Genomic DNA, 18,730 nt, shown 5'->3' on the forward strand with positions numbered 1-18,730 from the left:
TTTGCCTTGCACGTGGCAGACCCGGGTTCAAATCCCAGCATCCCATATGGTCCCCTGAGCACTGCCAGGGGTGATTCCTGAGTGCATGAGCCAGGAGTGACCCCTGTGCATCGCCGGGTATGACCCAAAAAAAGCAAAGGAAAAAAAAAAAGTTAATGAAAAGATTTAATATGATTTCAAAATATTTCAAGGAATTAGATTTTTTTAAAAAATCACCTTAACCTTGATATGAAATCACAAAATATCCCTTACTCAAGTACTCCTGAGAAAAATGAAAAATGGAGACACTGGGGTCAGAGTGATAGTACAGCATGTAGGGCATTTACCTTGCATGCAGCCAAGGAGGGTTTGATCCCAGTATCCCATATGATCCCCTGAGCACTGCCATGAGTAATTAATTCCTGAGTATAAAGGAGTAACCCCTGAGCATTGCCGGGTATGCCCATCCCCGCAAAAAAGAAAGAAAAATGGAAACATCATGTTATCTGATATTACAAACCAACCAGTACGGTTCTCTATTAGAAAAAAAAAGCCAACACTAATCAATGGTATAGAAGCCAAGAGCCCAGAAATAAACCCACACACACACATATAACAACACAATCTATGACCTAGTGGAAAAAAATAAATTCAAAATTTAAAAACTTGGATATTAGGCCCCAAACCATAAAGTACATGAGACAGGTAACATATTGCATGACATCAATGTTAAGAGATGTCTTTGGGGATTCAATCCCAAAAGCAAAGAGGAAAAAACAAAGCCCCCACCCCCAACAAAACAAAACCAACTGGAACTACATCAAACAAATAAGCTTCTGCACAGAAGAAAGTATCAGCAGGACAAAACATAAGCCTACTGAATGGAAGACGGTATCAGAATACAATATATAATAGAAGGTATATCCAAGTTGCATAAGGATTCATGCAACTCAGCAACAACAAAAACAACCCAATTAAAAAATGAGCAGAGATCTGAACAGATATTTTTCAAAGAGGACAGAGGGATGGCCAAAAGGTATATGAAAAATGCTCACCATCACTTATTAAGGAAATGCAAATAAAAAGCAAAATGAGAAATCTCACACTCATGAGAAGTATATTATACAATTTTTAAAAAGTATATTAAACAATTAAAAAAAAGAATGAGTAACAAACTGTTGGTAAAGGTGCAGAGATAAAGGAACCCTCATAGAATAATGGTGGAAATCTATAATGGTATAGCCGTTCTTCAAAGGCTTTGGGGGGTTTCTCAAAAAAGTGTCAGTAATAACTACCACATATACAGCCATTTCATTTCTATCTACCCAAGAATATGAAGTTATTAACTTAAAGAGGTTAAGAGGACAAAGAACCTCCAGCTCCGGGCACATCTTTTCGACTCCACCGTTCTTCCTGCACTAACATACACCTCAGAGACCTGGGCCCTACGAAAACCGGATGAGACCACTATTCGGGTATCCCAAAGAGGAATGGAAAGAGCTATGCTTGGAGTACCACATTTCACTCAGGTGAAAGAAGGAATTCAAAGTTCCAACCTCCGTCGATGATCAAGAATCAGGGATGCTGTCTCGTTTGCCAAGGCGTCAAAAATCAGATGGGCCAGACACGTAATGTGATTCAGAGACGACTGCTGGACTAGAGCAGTTACCGACTGGATTCCAAGGGACTCCAAAAGACCAAGTGGCCGCCCACCCATGAAATTGTCAGACTTCTTCGTCAAGTAGAGCGCTTGCCTTGCATGTGGCCGACCTGAGTTCGATTCCCAGCATCCCATATGGTCCCCTGAGCACCACCAGGAGTCAATTCCTGAGTGCATGAGCCAGGAGTAACCCCTGGGCATTGCCGGGTGTGACCCAAAAAGAAAAAAAAAAAAAAAAACCCTGAATGAACAGTTTGAGGTGCTTTCTGTTCCTGGAGCGAACAGATACCATTGGGCTACACCAGCATTTGACAGGGACAAATGGAGACGTTACTGGCGCCCACTCGAGCAAATTGAAGATCAAGGGGATGACAAGTGATACAAGTGATACAACTTAAAGAGGTATCTGCACTATGATGTTATTACATATTTATTTATAGTTATTTAGCTATGAAATGGAACTATTAAGAGCCCATTAATAGATGAAGATACTTGTATATATATTCATATGCATGAATAAAAGATGAAAGACTAGCAAAATTAATGAAACTAAAGAGGATTATGCAAAACAAATTAAGTGAGAAGAAAGGCATATTGGATGATCTGACGTATACATGTAAAGAAAAGAAGCAAAAGAGGTAAGGAAAACTAAATTAATTGACATCAACAATAGAAAGGAGATTAGCAGAGGGAATTATCTTTAGGGAACGGGAGAAAGTAAGTACAGGTGATGGGTATAAAAGCAAAAAGACCAAAGGAAAGAGTAACATTTTAAATGTTAAGGAAAATGTGTATAAATAATATTTCTATATCTGTCCAAATAATCATTTAAGAGTATTGTAGCACTGCCGTCCAGTTGTTCACCGATTTGCTCGAGCGGGCACAAGTAACGTCTCCATTGTGAGACTTGTTACTGTTTTTGCCATATCGAATATGCCACAGGGAGCTTGCCAGGCTCTGCCGTGTGGGCAGGACACCATTTTAGCTTTCGGGGCTCTCCAAGAGGGACCGAGGAATCGTACCTGAGTCGGCTGCGTGCAAAGCAAATGCCCTACCCGCTGTGCTATTGCTATTTTTATCTAAAAATAACATTAAGTAAATAACAAAAAAGATGAGATGATATGAATAATACAAGCAAGAAGTTTACTAAGAGGTATATGGAGAACAATCTGCTGAATAGAGAACACATTCTCTTCAAATACATGGAATATTTTTTTTTTTTTGCTTTTTTTGGGTCACACCCAGCAATGCACAGGGGTCACTCCTGGCTCATGCACTCAGGAGTCACCCCTGGCGGTGCTCAGGGGACCATATGGGATGCTGGGATTCGAACCCAGGTCGGCCGCGTGCAAGGCAAATGCCCTACCCGCTGTGCTATCACTCCAGCCCCTACATGGAATATTTTAAAAGGTCAAACTAGACTCAGGCCAAAATTTTAAAAGAAGAGAAAGATCATATGCATTCTTCGGCCAAAATCAATAGGAAGTAAAAAATAAAATAACGAATCCTTAGAGATATTATAATGGGCAAGGCCCATGCCTTGCATGTAGCTGACCCAGGTTCAATACCTGGCACCACAATATGACATGACCCCTCAATTACTACCAGGAGAGATTCCCTGAGCACAGAGCCAGGAGTAAGCCCTAAGCACTGCTGAGTGTGACCCTCAAAACAAAAAAATATTAAAATTATTAGCTTTTTAAATAATCATTTAAGAGAATAAAATAAATTGTATCAGATCTTTAAAGTTTATCACCAATTCTACATGAAAAAATTAGTACCAAACATTGCAGTTCAGTTAGAAGGTATAAGAAACAAGCAGGAGGGCCAGAGCAACTGTACAGTGGGAAAGGCATTTGCCTTGCACACTGTGGACCTGGGTTCCACCCCCAGTACCCTGTGAGCCAGCCAGGAGTGATCCCTGAGCACAGAACCAGGAGTAAGCTCTGAGCACAGCTGGGTGTGATCACCTCCCCAAACCAAAATAATTCAAAGGGAGTGAGAAATGGTGACCTCACCATTTCACTGCTTTTCCTCTTTGTAGTGAGAGGCAGTTTTTAAAACACTGAAAGACAAGAGAGATAATAGTGAGTACTGTGCTGTCATTGTATGCAGCTAATTTGGGTTCAATCCCCAACATCCCACATTGGTCCCCTGAGAATCACCAAGAGTAATTCGTGAGTGCTGAGTAAGCTCCAAATACCAAAAACAAAAAAGAAAAAAACCTTGGGGCTGGAGAGATAGCACAGCGGGTAAGGCGTTTGCCTTGCACGCGGCCGACCCGGGTTCAAATCCCAGCATCCCATATGGTCCCCTGAGCACGGCCAGGGGTAATTCCTGAGTGCAGAGCCAGGAGTAACCCCTGTGCATCGCCAGGTGTGACCCAAAAAGCAAAAAAGCAAAAAAACTCACTGACCAGGAACATAGCTCAGTAGTAGGCTTGCTTTGCATGTATGAGGACCTGGTTCAATCCAAGCATAGCAAACAAACAAACAAACAAACAAATAAAACAGCCTGTTCTAGTCTTGAAATCAAGATAGATGGCACTGTTTGAGGTAGCAGCCTGTCTGGTATTTTCCCCGGTGTGACTGAAGGAGCAGTACCACTGCTCCTAAAAACAATTCTGAAGAACTCAATAGCATTCCTGTTAAACAACAGAATGAAAAAGTCCTACCAGCTAGGAGCAATGGGAATGAATGATTTACCACAATCTATAACATGGATTTTCTTATTTTGTTATAAAGTCCCCAAAAAGCTACAGTTCAGATGCTACTCAGCTACCAAACAAAAACTCACTTTCTAGCTAATTCACCTGTTTTTTAGAAGACTGACACAGGGGCTGGAGAGATACTACAGAGGGTAAGGCACTTGCCTTGCATGTGGTCCACCCTGGTTTAATCCCCAGCACCCCATATAATCCCCTGAGCACCACCAGGAATTATTCCTGATTGCAGAGCCAGAAGTAATCCCTGAGCATCAATGGATGTGAACCCCCAAAAAAGACCCAAAAAATTAAATAAATAAAAGACCAATATTGAACAGAAACTCTGAACTTGCCATAATAGTAACAACTTAATAACGGATAACCATGAATTTCCCAGTAAGAGAATTTTTTTCAAACTCAAGTAACAGTGTTTTCAGAGCTCTTCCAAGACTATGATTTAAATATGATTTGAATCTACTACAGTGCTATAAGAAAGACCCAGCTTCTTAAGCATTAGTCACATATGTGCTTCTATTTTCAAATCAGTAGAAAAAAAATAAAGCAAAAGCACAATCCTGTCTTCAAGTTTTATTTTAAACTTCTGTATTGTGTGATAGTAAATACTGCAAAGCTATCCACATTTGTTACATCTTAGCAGGGATCTCAAGTACACGGACGGCTCTCAGAGAAAAAAGTCAGTATTACCAAGATCTGCCATCCAACTTATGATGTCAACTTATGATGTATATACATAAAACATTAAGTGACAAGACTTAAGTCTTTCTCTCTCTCTCTCTCTCTCTCTCTCTCACACACACACACACACACACTTTGACACACATTCAGCTAACAGTTTCAGAATTCGAAAAATCACTCACATGTTGAATATAAACTAACACAAACACTTTCCAACTTCCCAAGGTGGCAATATATACATATGTATGATGACCAACTCCATAACTGAAACTTTTTTTTCCTGAATAATACATCAATTTACCCTATATACCTAATTTAATATTTTTGTTTTAGTTTATTAAAACAAGGGTCTTACCAATTGCAGTATGGGGTCTGGGAACATTCCCATTGATGCTCAGTCCATACAAATCTACCTACATCTCGGGTTACCAGTGCTACATCAAACTAGTTCAACTCTATTTTAAAAATAAAAAAATAATTATACACAAAGGTTGAGTTATTACTTGTATATTATCCTCAAATCAAGTCCCATTTGGCAGATGAGAAAATTCTCATAGTACCCTGCTCTCTTATCAGACCAAACAAATAACAGCAGCAAAAAACAATTCAATAAAACTATAAAAACTAAATTGCTCAAATAGAAGCATTAAAACTACGAAATTAAGTGGATTTTTTTTAAAGCTCTAAAAAGATTTAAGTTGCTCAGTGTAAAGTAAAATAAAATAACCAGTGAAATGAAATACAACCATTCAGGCAACTCACTGAGTTTCTAGTTTAAATCTGCACTTCACCATCCCCAATACATCATGCTGTAGAATTCACTAGACATTAAACTCCTCTAACACAACATTGCTCAACAGGGGGCCAAATGGCTCCATGAGAGCCCCCAGGATATTCCAGCAGGTAAAATAAGAAAAAGAAAAAAAAAACACCCACATAAATGGGGTACCATGGCACAGATTAGCAGAATAATCAGTAGGATAGGGGTGAGAAGGAAACAAGGTTGGAAGGGGGACATAACCGGAAAAGGCTGAGAAATATTGATTTAGAAGAATCTTGTAATCAAAATATTTTACTACACTAATTTCAGGTTACTATGGATTTTTATCACTGTCATCCTGTTATTCATCGATTTGCTCAAGCAGGCGCCAGTAACATCTCCATTCGCCCCAGCCCTGAGATTTTAGCAGCCTCTCCTAACTCGTCCTTCCAAATGGTGCTGTATTAGAGACTCTTTCAGGGCCAGGGGAATGAGAACCATTATTGTTACTGTATTTGGCATACTGAATACACCATGGGGAGCAAAATACTTAATGCTGTAGAGAACAAAACCTAAGCAAATTTAAAAACCAGTAATAAGAATTATTCAGGCTTGTGGGTGGAGAGATAGTACAGAAGCTAGGGAGTTAATTCTATCCCTAGCACCCCAGAGCCATCCAGGAATGGTCCCTTAATGAAAGCCAGTAGTAAGCCCTGACCATCACCAGGTGAACCTGCCCCCATTTTTTTAAAGCTGTTTTCAAGTAAAAATAATTTGGGGCTGGGGAGATAGTACAGAGGGTTAACGCATTTAATTTGCATGAAGCCAAGCCAATTCAGTCCCCAGCACCACAGTCAGTCTACCGATCACTAGAAGTAACCCCCTCAGCAAACTCAGAAATAGCCTCTAAAGAGTACCCAAGTCCAGTCCAAGCCCCCTTCCCACCCGGAAAAAAAACAAACAAACACCCAAAAATCAAATATATCAATGAAGTGATAGTATAGTGGGTAGGGTGTCTGCCTTGCACACACCCAGAACCTGGATTCAATCCCCCCGCAACCCTGAGCACCGCCAGGAGTGAATCCTGAGTAATCCAAGCATTACTGGGTGTGCCCTCCCCTAAAAAAAATTTAATACATACCTGCACAGGAAAAATAACTTTGTTCTCATAACTCATAACTAGGGTATATCATAACTCATAACTAGGGTATACATCAATACAAATCTAAGACATCCTAAATAATTTTAAGTTTAAAAATTAAAGCTTTTACTATCTCCCAAAGTACTTATTTATACTGTCATTATAATACAATGAACTAAAACATAATAAAGACATGTTCCCAAATCCTAAATCCCCTTGGTGAAAATATTTTACTTATTTTGAGAAGAGAGCCTGATATTAGGGTGGACATCCCCTTAACAAACACAAACCCAAGACCTGGTATAAAATTTTCAACGGACATAGGCCAGGGATGTGATTCTGCAGCATGCCCTAGACTTGGCCTCCATTACCAACACCAGAAATATAAAAGAAAGTAAAATTTCCAGAGAGCACAGCAGGCAAAAACTTGGAATTGAAGAAGCTCACAATCAAACAAAAAAGGGTATGGTAGGCAGCATCCAAGATATCTGATTATCTCCTGAGCAATTAATCCTTGAACTAAGATGTCAACAGTTTCTTGGCCCATGAAAAAGACTATATCCGTGTATCTCATGAATAATAAAGACAGAAGAAAACAAAGTCAAAAGTCAAATAAGGAAAAAGAAAAAGGAGTCACAGGAATGGATGGAGGTAAAAACAAAAATTTAAATGTGAGGGTGGGCTAGACAGATCAATGGATTGAGCTTCACACGCGGGAGGCTGGGGTGAGATCTCCAGCACTTCGAGGTTCCTTGAGCACCAGCAGGAGTTAACATACAAGGACAGGGTTTGGGGCATCCAAGACATCTTGGGCACCACAGAGCGTGCCCCAACTTTCTCCCCCACCAAAAACAAAACAAAACAAAGAAGCTCAGCACCAGAAAAGAGGAAGGGCTGGAGTGCATGCCTGGCAAGTATAAAGCCTCAAATTCAAACCCCAGCATGCACAGCTCCCAGTTCTGGTGGACCCAATACCACTAGCCCAAGCAATAATGCATGGCCAGGCTCAAGCATCTGAATCTCTGGTTCCCACAGGCCTGCATTACGTAACCTGGAACAGACCGGCCACCCTGAACACTGCTTGGGAGGCCTTGAGGGAAAAAATAAGCATACAAATAAAAAAATGAGAATGCGGTTGAGAAGAGAAGCCTTCATTTGTCTTACACTGTCTTAGGGACAAAGTCCCTTTCCATTCCCAACAAGGCACTGACCATGAAGTTATTGTAAGGAAGTTTTAGGAAATAAATTTTAGAAATCCAGAATCTACCTTTTGCTAAATGTTCTTAAACTGTATTTCTTTATTACAATAGTAATTGTAAGTTAGAAATACTATTTTTTAAATTTTAGCAAAATACTAAAATGTTCTAATTTAAACTTAACTCCTCACTTTATACAGTCTTAAGTGACATATCAGTATTAATTCTTGTTTCTTTTTTTTTCCCTTTGGTTTTTGGGCCAAACTGAATGATCATCAGCAGTGCTCATTCTCTGAAATGCAAGGAAGAACGCTGGTCTCCCACAAAAAAAGCATAAACTCCAGTCCTTTGAGCTATCTCCCCAGCCATCCATTCTATATCCCCTGTTCCCACACTCACTTAAATATAATGACTTTTGGCGATTTATGTAACATAGGAAAAGAGAGGAAGGTTAACGGATAAAAGTACTCAAATATTTAATATGGGCACTAATAAAACTATGTAAGACATAGTAGATGGTGGCTGAAATATACATTTTTATTTTTAAAAAGATGCATGTTGAAAGAATTAGTAGTACATATCTTCCATGTGTGAGGCCTTTGGTTCATTCCCCAGGGTCCAAAACATTTTAAAGCGTGTTTTTACTAATTGGATGAATATCACAAGTGACCCTTAGGTCCATTGAGAACTGTTTGGGAGGGAAAAAAAATGTTGACACAGGGAGGCAGGTGCAGAGAACTTTACTCTTCACAAAGAGTGAAGGTGCTTGCTTTGCATGCAGAGACTGAGCTGGATCCTTGAAATCACATACAGTCCCCAGAATACAGAGCCAGAAATGGCCCCTGAGGATCACTGGGCACCTTTCCTCCAGAAAAAGTCTAGGTTCAAGAAAGTGCACAAGTAGTAAATGCCATTCCTGGAATTCATGAGTTCAATTGCAGCATTACACATACAAAAACCTTACTTTTTAAATAAAATTTAGTAAAAATTCAAAATCAGAAAATTGAAAAGTGTAATGGTTAAGGTACTTACCCTGCAAGTAGCTGACCCTGCATATGGTCCCCCAAGTTCCAGTAGAAGTATCCGGCTATCCCCACCCACTCAGCACAAAGCCAGAACCTCTGAGCATTATCAGGTGTGGCATAAACCTACCCTCCCACACACTCAGACTAATGAAATGTCATTACAGTCAAAAGATATGGGGAAAAATGTTCCTACTTTTGTTTGGTTTTTCTCTAACACAAAGGTATCATTATTGATCTGCATATCCTCAGTACCACTGGGGCTGAGGGCATATTAGAACTCTTAAAGATATCTGTAACTCTGAAGTCAATACTATCCGATTCTATTTTATTCTCCAGGCCGTAACAAAAATTGTTTAAGCTTACAATCTCTTAACAGCTTTTTCTTACACCTTACCTTGGGTGGAAGGCTCAACAATTATATAACTGTTCAGGGCTTTTCTTTCTGACATTAAAAATTTTTTCAGGATGCTGAAGAGATAGTACAGCACATAGGATGCTTGCCTCGCACCGCGCTGATCAGATTTGATCCCAGAACCCACATCGGATCCAGAGCCCCACCCAGAATGATTGCTCAGCACAGAGCCAGGAGAAACCCCTGAGCATTGCTGCAAGTGGCCCCATACCCCACACCAAAAAAAAATGTTTTTTATTTGCTCACCATGAAAATGCTCTTCTCAAAACCGACCCACACCATGACTGTTTTTATCAGAATCTAGCAACATGTGGTAAATGAATCATGTAGCCAGGACAATTTCTGAACCATCTATTCCAAATTCTGAATCAGCGCCTATCACTGAAAGTCTTGGTTCTTTAGATTTTGCTTTCTGCATATTTTCTCTGTTTATCCTTTCCCATTTTCCAACTACCTTCTATTGCCACTATACTTCTATCATCATTCTTCACTATCCTACTACAGATCTCTGTATCACTGTATCACTGTCATCCCGTTGCTCATCGATTTGCTCGAGCAGGCACCAGTAACATATCCGTTGTGAGACGTGTTGTTACTGTTTTTGGCATATCGAATACAGATACACAAACTAAAAAAATATCAGTATCAATTATGTATGCATGCATGTAAGTATATAAATATGTGTATATATGATTCACGCACGCACGTGTCACATGTATACCAAAACACATGCAGCATCAAAATACAAATTAAAGATAAAGACATAAATAACACTGCAGAACAAAAATAACATTTATTCTTGAAAGAAAATGCAAACAAAACTATGATTGGTTTTGACAACTCACCAGAAGGTTCTTCAGGCTCACTTTCATTTTCTTCTTCAGGTGGCGCTTGAGGCGGCGGTGGGGGAAGCTTCTTTTCCTTCTCTGCTTTAGCATTTCTCTCTTCTTCTGAATAATACTCATCTTCCGAGAGGTTGGCCAAGCTTTCATCCATCTCTCTGTACTCTACCTATATGGAGATTATACCAGGGAAAGCTAAATACATCTAGATTCAGGAAGTCAATTTGGAACCACCAGTGAGTGAAATTGTTTTTTAACCTCAAGTTTTAAGGAAAATAAATAGAAACAAGACAACTCATAATAGGCAGGTTTTTAAAGTATTCTCTTATGAAACAATCTCATTACAATTCAGATGCAGGCCAATCTGTAACTCTTACACTGTAATACCAATGTTCAAATCTATGGAGATTCTACAGCTCTTTAAAAATATTTGATATTGGGGAAAGAGTGATAGCACAGAGTGATAGCACAGCGTTTGCCTTGCATGCAGCTGACCTGGGTTCAATCCCTGGCATCCCATATGGTCCCCTAAGCACCACCAGGAGTAATTTCTGAGTGCAGAGCCAGGAGTAACCCCTGAGCAACGCTGGGTGTGACTCAAAAAGAGAAAAAAAATTTTATATGGGTACATATGCATGAATATAACATGTTCACATACTTGAAGTTTCAACAAAATTGTTAGGCAAAAATAAAGTTAACCGGGGCTGGAACAATAGTATAGCAGGTAGGGCGTTTGCCTTGCACGCGGCCGACCCTGGTTCGATTCCCAGCATCCCATAAGGTCCTCTGAGCACCACCAGGGGTGATTCCTGAGTGCAGAGCCAGGAGTAACCCCTGTGCAATGCCAGGTGTGACCCCCCAAAAATAAATAAAAATAGAGTTAAAATTAACCAAGATAGTCTGTTCAGTGCCAACCCTGCACTTCTAAACTACTATTCCATGGGAAAATAATAAAAGGATTCCTAAAACCATAGGCCGGAGCAATAGTACAGTGGGTAGGGTACTTGCCTTGCCAATCGGTCAATGTGGGTTCAATCCCTGACACCCCATATGGCCCCGCCAAGTTCACCTGGAGTGACCCCTGAGCCCACCAGGAGTGAGTGACCTCTGAGCATCTCGAAGTATGGCCCCAAACCAAAAAATTTACTAAAACCGAAGGGACAACAAAAGTTACAAATGGAAACATTCAAAATTACAAAAAGGTACATATGCTTAAAAAAATAACTGGTGACTGGGTTGAGAGCTCAAAGAGCTAGAGCAAGCATTTTGTATGTCCTAGTTTCAATCCTGGAACAGTATGGTCGTTCTCCTCAAACATCACAGGATATGACAACCCACCATCATTCCACCTCCAGCACAGACCTAAGAATAATTCCAGTACCACTGGGTATGGCCCACCCTACTCCCCAACAAATACAGCAAGCAATTTTTATCATTAAAAAAAAAAACAAGGAGTTTGGGCCGGAGACACAGTACAGTGGGTAAGGTGCTTGCCTTGTGCCAAACAGTTTGTTTCCCAGCACCATATATGGGCTCCCAAACCCTGCCAGGAGTGATCCCTGAGCACAGAGCCAGGAGTAAGGCCTGAGCACTGGTGAGTTATGCTGAAAAATCAAACCAAAAAAAAGCGTTTTTAAAAAAACTAAGGTACATAAAAAAATTAACTGAAAACAGCAACTGGATTAAAAAATAAAAGCAAAAAGTATGGTAAATCGGATAGTTCTAGATCTGCATCTATGTTCTAAGACATTTAACACAAATTATTAAATTCATCTATCAAATAATGAGCAGAGTACAAAGCACAATGGATAAATATAAATAGGAGTATCTTGAATTCAATAAAATCAATGTCTTGAATATCATAAACTCAGACTTTATTACGAAATGGGAATTAAAACGCATTTCCTTGGTCTAAACTAGTTCTTTCTCTAAACTTTTCTGATTAGCTCTGGCATAGTCTTGCTGCCCATTATTGTTTCTGCCTTATGTTGTTGAGTAATTTCAGTTGCTAATTGGGTCTCAAGAATGTCAGGATGATGAGTTGCTAAATTCTCAAAAAGATTAAGGTTTAATAATATGCACGAAGCAAGAATTTAAAAAGGGGGAACAAGGCAGGCGTGGAGAATGGTTGGGAAAATGGAGGAGGAGGTGGAGAGAAGGTCATACTGGTGGTAGGATTGGTGTTGGAATATTGAATGCCTGAAACAAATGTATCATGAACAGTTTTGTAAACCATGGTGTTTTAAATAAAAGGGGAAAACTTTTTTTTAAAATAAGGTTATTTTATTAGTAGCATAGTGGGTAGGGCGTTTGCCTTGCATGTAGCAGACCCAGGTTCGATTCATCCACCTCTCTCGGAGAGCCAGGCAAGCTACCGAGAGTATCCCGCCCACATGGCAGTGCCTGGCAAGTTACCCGTGGAGTATTCGATATGCCAAAAACAGTAACAACAAATCTCACAATGGAGATGTTACTGGTGCCCACTCAAGCAAATCAATGAGCAATAGGATGACAGTGATACAGAAATACTACCAAATCTATAATAGACAACTGAATGCTTGGAACAATGGATACTTAATGAGGTTCACCCAAGAGCAACATAAATTGGAAGAATCAGTAGTATATGGAGGCAGGAGTCACCTTCAGAGTTGGTAGGACATTTGCTTTCCACGTGCCAACGCAGTTCGATTCCCAGTTCCCTCCTTACCATGCATAAATCCTGAGGCAGTCAGGAATAAGCCCTGAGCACTGCAGGGTATGGCCCAAACCACCCCACCAACCCATCCCCAAAAATATGAATTGTAGATTATAGAGCCTTATCTAGGTTTTAGAGAGCCAGATCTGCATCAACTAGTACATTTAAGTATTAGCCACAAATGCTTAAACCACAAATGCCTGAACACCGACAGAGTGTGTGTGACAAGCACAGTTGAGAATATTGGATTTTTAAAATTTTTAATTTAAATTTAAATAGATCGTGTAGACTCAGTGGTGGTAACTTTATTAGTGCTATCTTTTTGGAAGCACAAAAATTCTGTCAGACAAAACTGAAATGTAGAGATCATATGAAAATTCAGAGCAGGAAAAATTGTATTTCTAAGTTGTAAATAGTTATGGAATAATTTACGGAGGAGCTAGTAATGAATTTTAGGCACTGAGTAACAGAAACAGGACATGTAAGAATAGCACCCAGGTTGATTGATGACTGTGTTAGAAAATGACTAGGGAGCTAGAGGTGTAATTCCAGTGGTCTGGTTCCTGAGTTTGGCCCCCAGAGCACTGCTGGATATGGCCCTAGTGGCCCTCAGCACCTCAGCTGCCCCTTGTACCACAAAATAGATTAGGGTCCTTGTATGTGGTTCAGTTTTCCTGTGTAAGGCTGAGTTCAATCCTCAGTACACCACATTCCACCCATCCCACATCACAGAAGTGGCTCCCACACAGTGTTTTTTTAATAAATGTATTAGTGGTTAAGTCTGATAAGCTAGAGCCAGGAGTTTATACAACCGTTTCAAAGTTTTGACAATCATTTGTTAAATTATCTGATAATATATATTTGGGAAATATATATTATTTTAATTAAAGTAAAAAATTTAAATATATTCTGGCAGTTATATGGAAGCTAAGAAAGCACTGGTCTGTTAAGTGAATTGTAGGGACATTGTGGAAGAGAAGGAAGAGATTAGAGAAATAAATCTGAGATTCATCTGTATGAAGTGAATAATAGTTGCCCTAATGATTTATCTTCCTACTGAGACATCTCTATGTCCTTGGTTGCAGTAGTTGTAGGTTCTCTGAAGCTTTTAAGGATTTGACTTATGAATAAGGAATACCTAATCCCTTCTGTCCAGGGTATCTAGTTCTTTTTCTCAGGAGTATAGCTCTGCCCCCAAAGTTTGTATGATTCTTTCAGGTGGCTTTAAATTTTTCCAAGTGGAGGGGCTGGAGCAATAGCACAGTGGGTAGGGCATTTGCCTTGCATGCGGCCGATCCGTGTTCGATTCCCAGCATCCCATATGGTCCCCTGAGCACTGCCCAGGGGTAATTCCTGACTGCAGAGCCAGGAGTAACCCCTGTGCATCGCCGGGTGACCCAAAAAGCAAAATTAAAAAAATTTTTTCCAAGTGGAGAACTCTCACTTCCACACCATTCCCACTTGTTTCCCGCTCCATTATCAGGTATTGAACCTAGCTTCTTTACCACTGAGCCATATCTCTGGCCAGAGAAATCCATTTTTTTACAAAATGAAATTTTAAACAAAGTCCCCAAATACTCCTTAAATATTTTATGTGTTTTTTATACTAAGCTTACACATAATAACATTTACTTTATGGGGCTGGAGCAATAGCACAGCGGGTAGGGCATCTGCCTTTCGAGCGGCCGACCCGGGTTCGATTCCCAGCATCCCATATGGTCCCCTGAGCATCGCCAGGAGTGACCCAAAAAGAAAAAAAAAATAATAATAGCATTTACTTTAGTTGTCAGTCTTTGACAATATGAGATGTTTTGATAACAGGCAGATTTGAGAATGGAGGTTAAGTCAGGGGCTGGGGAGATAGCTCTAAGGGCTGGCAAGCATGAGGCCGCAAGTTTGACACCTGATACCACCTTACTTCTCAAAACACTCAATGTTTACTCCAAGCATTTTTACCTTTTTTTTTTTTCTTGAGTGAGGGACTGCAGGGAAGAAAGAAAGGTTTTGGTCTAACGCTCTCTTACATAATACAGCATAATGATATAATCTATGCACATTCTTATATAAACTTTAAATCATCTCTAGATTACTTACACCTAATGCAAAGTAAATGCTATGTAAATAGTTGCTATGCTGTATTGTTTGGAGAATAACGCAAGGAAGTCTGTATAAGTTCACTACAGACACATAATGACACCTGCCTAAACACATTGTTTATTTTTTCTATTCAAAGTTGATTTCAATCTACGAATATGAAAATTAAGATGCAGAGAGTTGACTGTACTGTTTCCAGACTTTATAGTAAGCATTTTGTTTATATCACATCTAAACCTGAAAACCTTATAGATTTTATTTTCCTAAGGAAAAAGAAACCATCAGAAGATTTTTTTTCCAAAGCATCTTTCTGAATTCCAAATTATTTTCAGACCTAGTTCAAAGAACCATTTCTGAAGCTCTCTGGTGATCTAAAGTGCTACCAATTTATTTTTGTTTTGTTTTGGGACCACACCTGGTGATATCCAGGGTTTTTTCCTGGCTCCACACTCAGAAATTCTCCTGGCAGTGCTTGGGGGACCACATGGAATGCTAGTGATCAAATCCAGGTCAATCACATGCAAAGTAAATGCCCTATCTGCTGTCCCATCACTCTGGCACCAGTGCTACTAATTTCAAACCTTAAATATTCTGCCATTACTTTGGCACAGACAAATTAATAAAACTGAAGCTTGAGGGATATTCAACAGCATCAATCCCAGTTGGCCATATGTAAGATGAACAGCCTACCCACTGTACTATCACTGAGTCCCCCATTTCACACTATCTAGAACAGTAGCTCTGTTGTCCCGTTTCTCATCGATTTGCTTGAGCGGGCACCAGTAACATCTCCATTTTGAGACTTGTTGTTACTGTTTTTGGCATATCGAATATGCCACGGGTAGCTTGCCAGGCTCTGCCCTCTGCCATGTGGGTGGGGTACTCTCAGTAGCTTGCCAGGCTCTTCAAGACAAAGAATCAAACCTGGATTGGCTGCGTGCAAGGCAAACGCCCTACCCACTGTGCTATGCTTCAGTCTACTTCACACTATACAAAAACTAAATCCAAAATGATCATAGACTCAAGTGAAGGAGCTAAAACTATAGAAAACTTAGAATATAGAGAAACAAATCTTCATGACACTAAATTAAGTGATTCTTAGATTAGAGCATCAAAAGTAAAAGAAAAAAAAAGAAAATAAATAGGATATCAAAATCGGAGCTAACTACTCAATAACAACAAAGTCAAATACCCAACTTAAAAATGATCAAGAACTTGCTATTTCACCAAAGAAGATACACAAATGACCAATAAGCACAAAAAGGGAGGATGCACAACATCAGGAGCAGCCAGGGCAACATAGGTCAAAACCACAATGATAATACACATCCACTAGACTGGCTCTCAGCAAGAAAACAGACAATACCAAGTGCTGTCAAGGACACAGCGAAACTGGAAACCTCTTACATTGCTGAAGGAAATGTAAAGGTTTTCACCTCATCAGAAAACTGGTAATTCTAAACATTAAACAGAAATTCCATATGACCCAGGTGATAGTTCCCACATAAAGGAGGAACTCCATTCCTAGGTATATATCCAAGAAACCCTGGGGCCAGAGAGATAGTACAGCCCACAACCAGCCTGGGTTCCATCCTCAATAAAATTCCCCAAGCCCCACAAGGAGTGATCCCTGAGCACAGAATGAGGAGTAAGCACTGAGCACCACCAGGTGTGCCCTTCCCACCCCCCATAAAAGACACACCTGAATACTTAGGCTTAAAACACACAAAAAATGAAAACCAAAAAAGTACTTATAGCATTATTCAGAATAGCCTAGAGGTAGAAACAATGGAAATATTTTTTTAAATATTGTACATCTATATAATGTGCTATTAACAGGCCATGGAGTTTTCAAGTGCTTAACAGAATCACAATACCAATGAACCTTGAAAACATCTAGAAACAGACACAAAAGGTCCCATTATATGACTGCATTTATGTAAACTATCTAGACTACACAAATCCAGAGACAAAGCTGATTAGCAGTTGCAAGGAACTGTCGATAGGGGGAAGGCCAGTAGGACAGTGACTGCCAATAGTATAGATGTCTTTTGGAGGTGATTCAAGTGTCCTAAAACTGACTTTAGTACTGGTAATACAACTTGCTAAAACCACTGAGTCATATGCTGAAATTGGCAAAAGGTTTTGTGGCTTATAAATTCTCAAAATTTTTAAATAATATGGTTTGGGGTGACACTTCCTATTATAAGTAAAAAACCTATTGGGTTCCAGTCCTTATTTTCATTTCTAAGAGTTGAATCACTAACCTCTGTGCTCTTCTAACCCATGCTTTGGTCAAAGCCCCCTTAAGATCCCCCCATTCTTTTTTTTAAGAGGGTCATCTTTAACTCTTAGATAGCTCTAAAGTGGGCAGCGGAATCTGAGGGCTCCTGATCCGGGTAGTAGTATTCATCTCAGAAGTTCCTAATATACACTGACTTTTATTCACTTAAAAATTAGAAAATTTTGTTTGATGCATATCCTATAATGGCAAGATTTAAAATCTTTCCTTAATTTAGAATATGTAAACATATTTGCAATTTTTCAAGTGAACTGTGAAATCTCCAGAAAAGGTTCAAGTGTACCATCTGTGGCCTAAACACTCCAGTCTCCCATGTGGGCCTTTGTTAAGAGTCTGATATACCGTACCACACCCTAAGTGAAGGGCCTTACATTCCAGTTCTGCCACTTGGCTGTTGTGGCTTTTAGGGGCAAGTTGCTTAAGTGCCTCAGTATGTCACCCTTAAAAAAATAGGGCTAATATCTACCCATATGCTTAGCAAAAATAAACTGCTGATGCTATTCTGAAAACAGCATCTGGCACACAGAAATGTGAGGCAGCGAATGTCTGCATAGGGTTTTGTGACAAATCTTTTTCTTCCCATACAAGTCGCACCTTTGCTAACTGATATTAGCCTTAATCTGCTTCATGCGTTAAAAAAAAACTTGCAGCCAAATATCTTTATTGGTGTCCAGCGCTTGTGTTATTTAGTTGTATCCACTTTGCTTTCATCACTGGCAAATGAAAGATGTTTAAGACTGTATGATCATTATTTAAATCACCGTTGAGGACAAAAGAGGGGGGAGAGTAAACTCCTGGCACACAGCAATACCAAGGGCTTAAAAAAATTCTTTGTAAGAAAAAAGGAAAACTCAAAAGAAAAAAAAGTAAGTCTATTTCTTTTTCTGCGTCCAAGACTAAGGCAATTTCTTGAGCGTTCCTCCCCCCCACCCCCCCACCCCACACACACCACCATCCTCCGCCGCCGCCGCCGCCGCCGCCGCCGCCCCAGGAGCTCGCAGCAGTAACTCCATTAAACGTTGCCGAGCAGCCTCCTGACACATCTGGAGACTCCCAAGCCAGGTCTCCAACAACGCCAACCATCGCTGCACGTCGGGGAGCCATCTTCCCCGGGACAACGAAAAGGGGAGAGGTGCGCGAGGTGCAGGGGGGAACCCACCCGCCCGCCCCGACGCCGGGTCACGTCCAACAAAGCCCCGCACACCGCACCCGCAAACCGGCCCC

At 40.1% G+C, this 18,730-nt stretch overlaps 1 protein-coding gene across 2 annotated transcripts in view; it reads right to left on the minus strand.

The window, feature by feature from the left end:
• KDM1A (lysine demethylase 1A) overlaps positions 1-18,730 on the minus strand; it is a 66,070-nt gene that overhangs the window by 45,732 nt on the left and 1,608 nt on the right. For both annotated transcript variants that reach the window (XM_055140309.1, XM_055140307.1), the window contains exon 2: positions 10,419-10,584. In XM_055140309.1, coding sequence (XP_054996284.1) covers positions 10,419-10,584 — 166 coding nt within the window. The remainder of the gene's footprint in view (positions 1-10,418; positions 10,585-18,730) is intronic.

Source organism: Sorex araneus, chromosome 5, assembly GCF_027595985.1.
Source record: "Sorex araneus isolate mSorAra2 chromosome 5, mSorAra2.pri, whole genome shotgun sequence".
NCBI classification, from domain to species: Eukaryota; Metazoa; Chordata; class Mammalia; order Eulipotyphla; family Soricidae; genus Sorex; species Sorex araneus.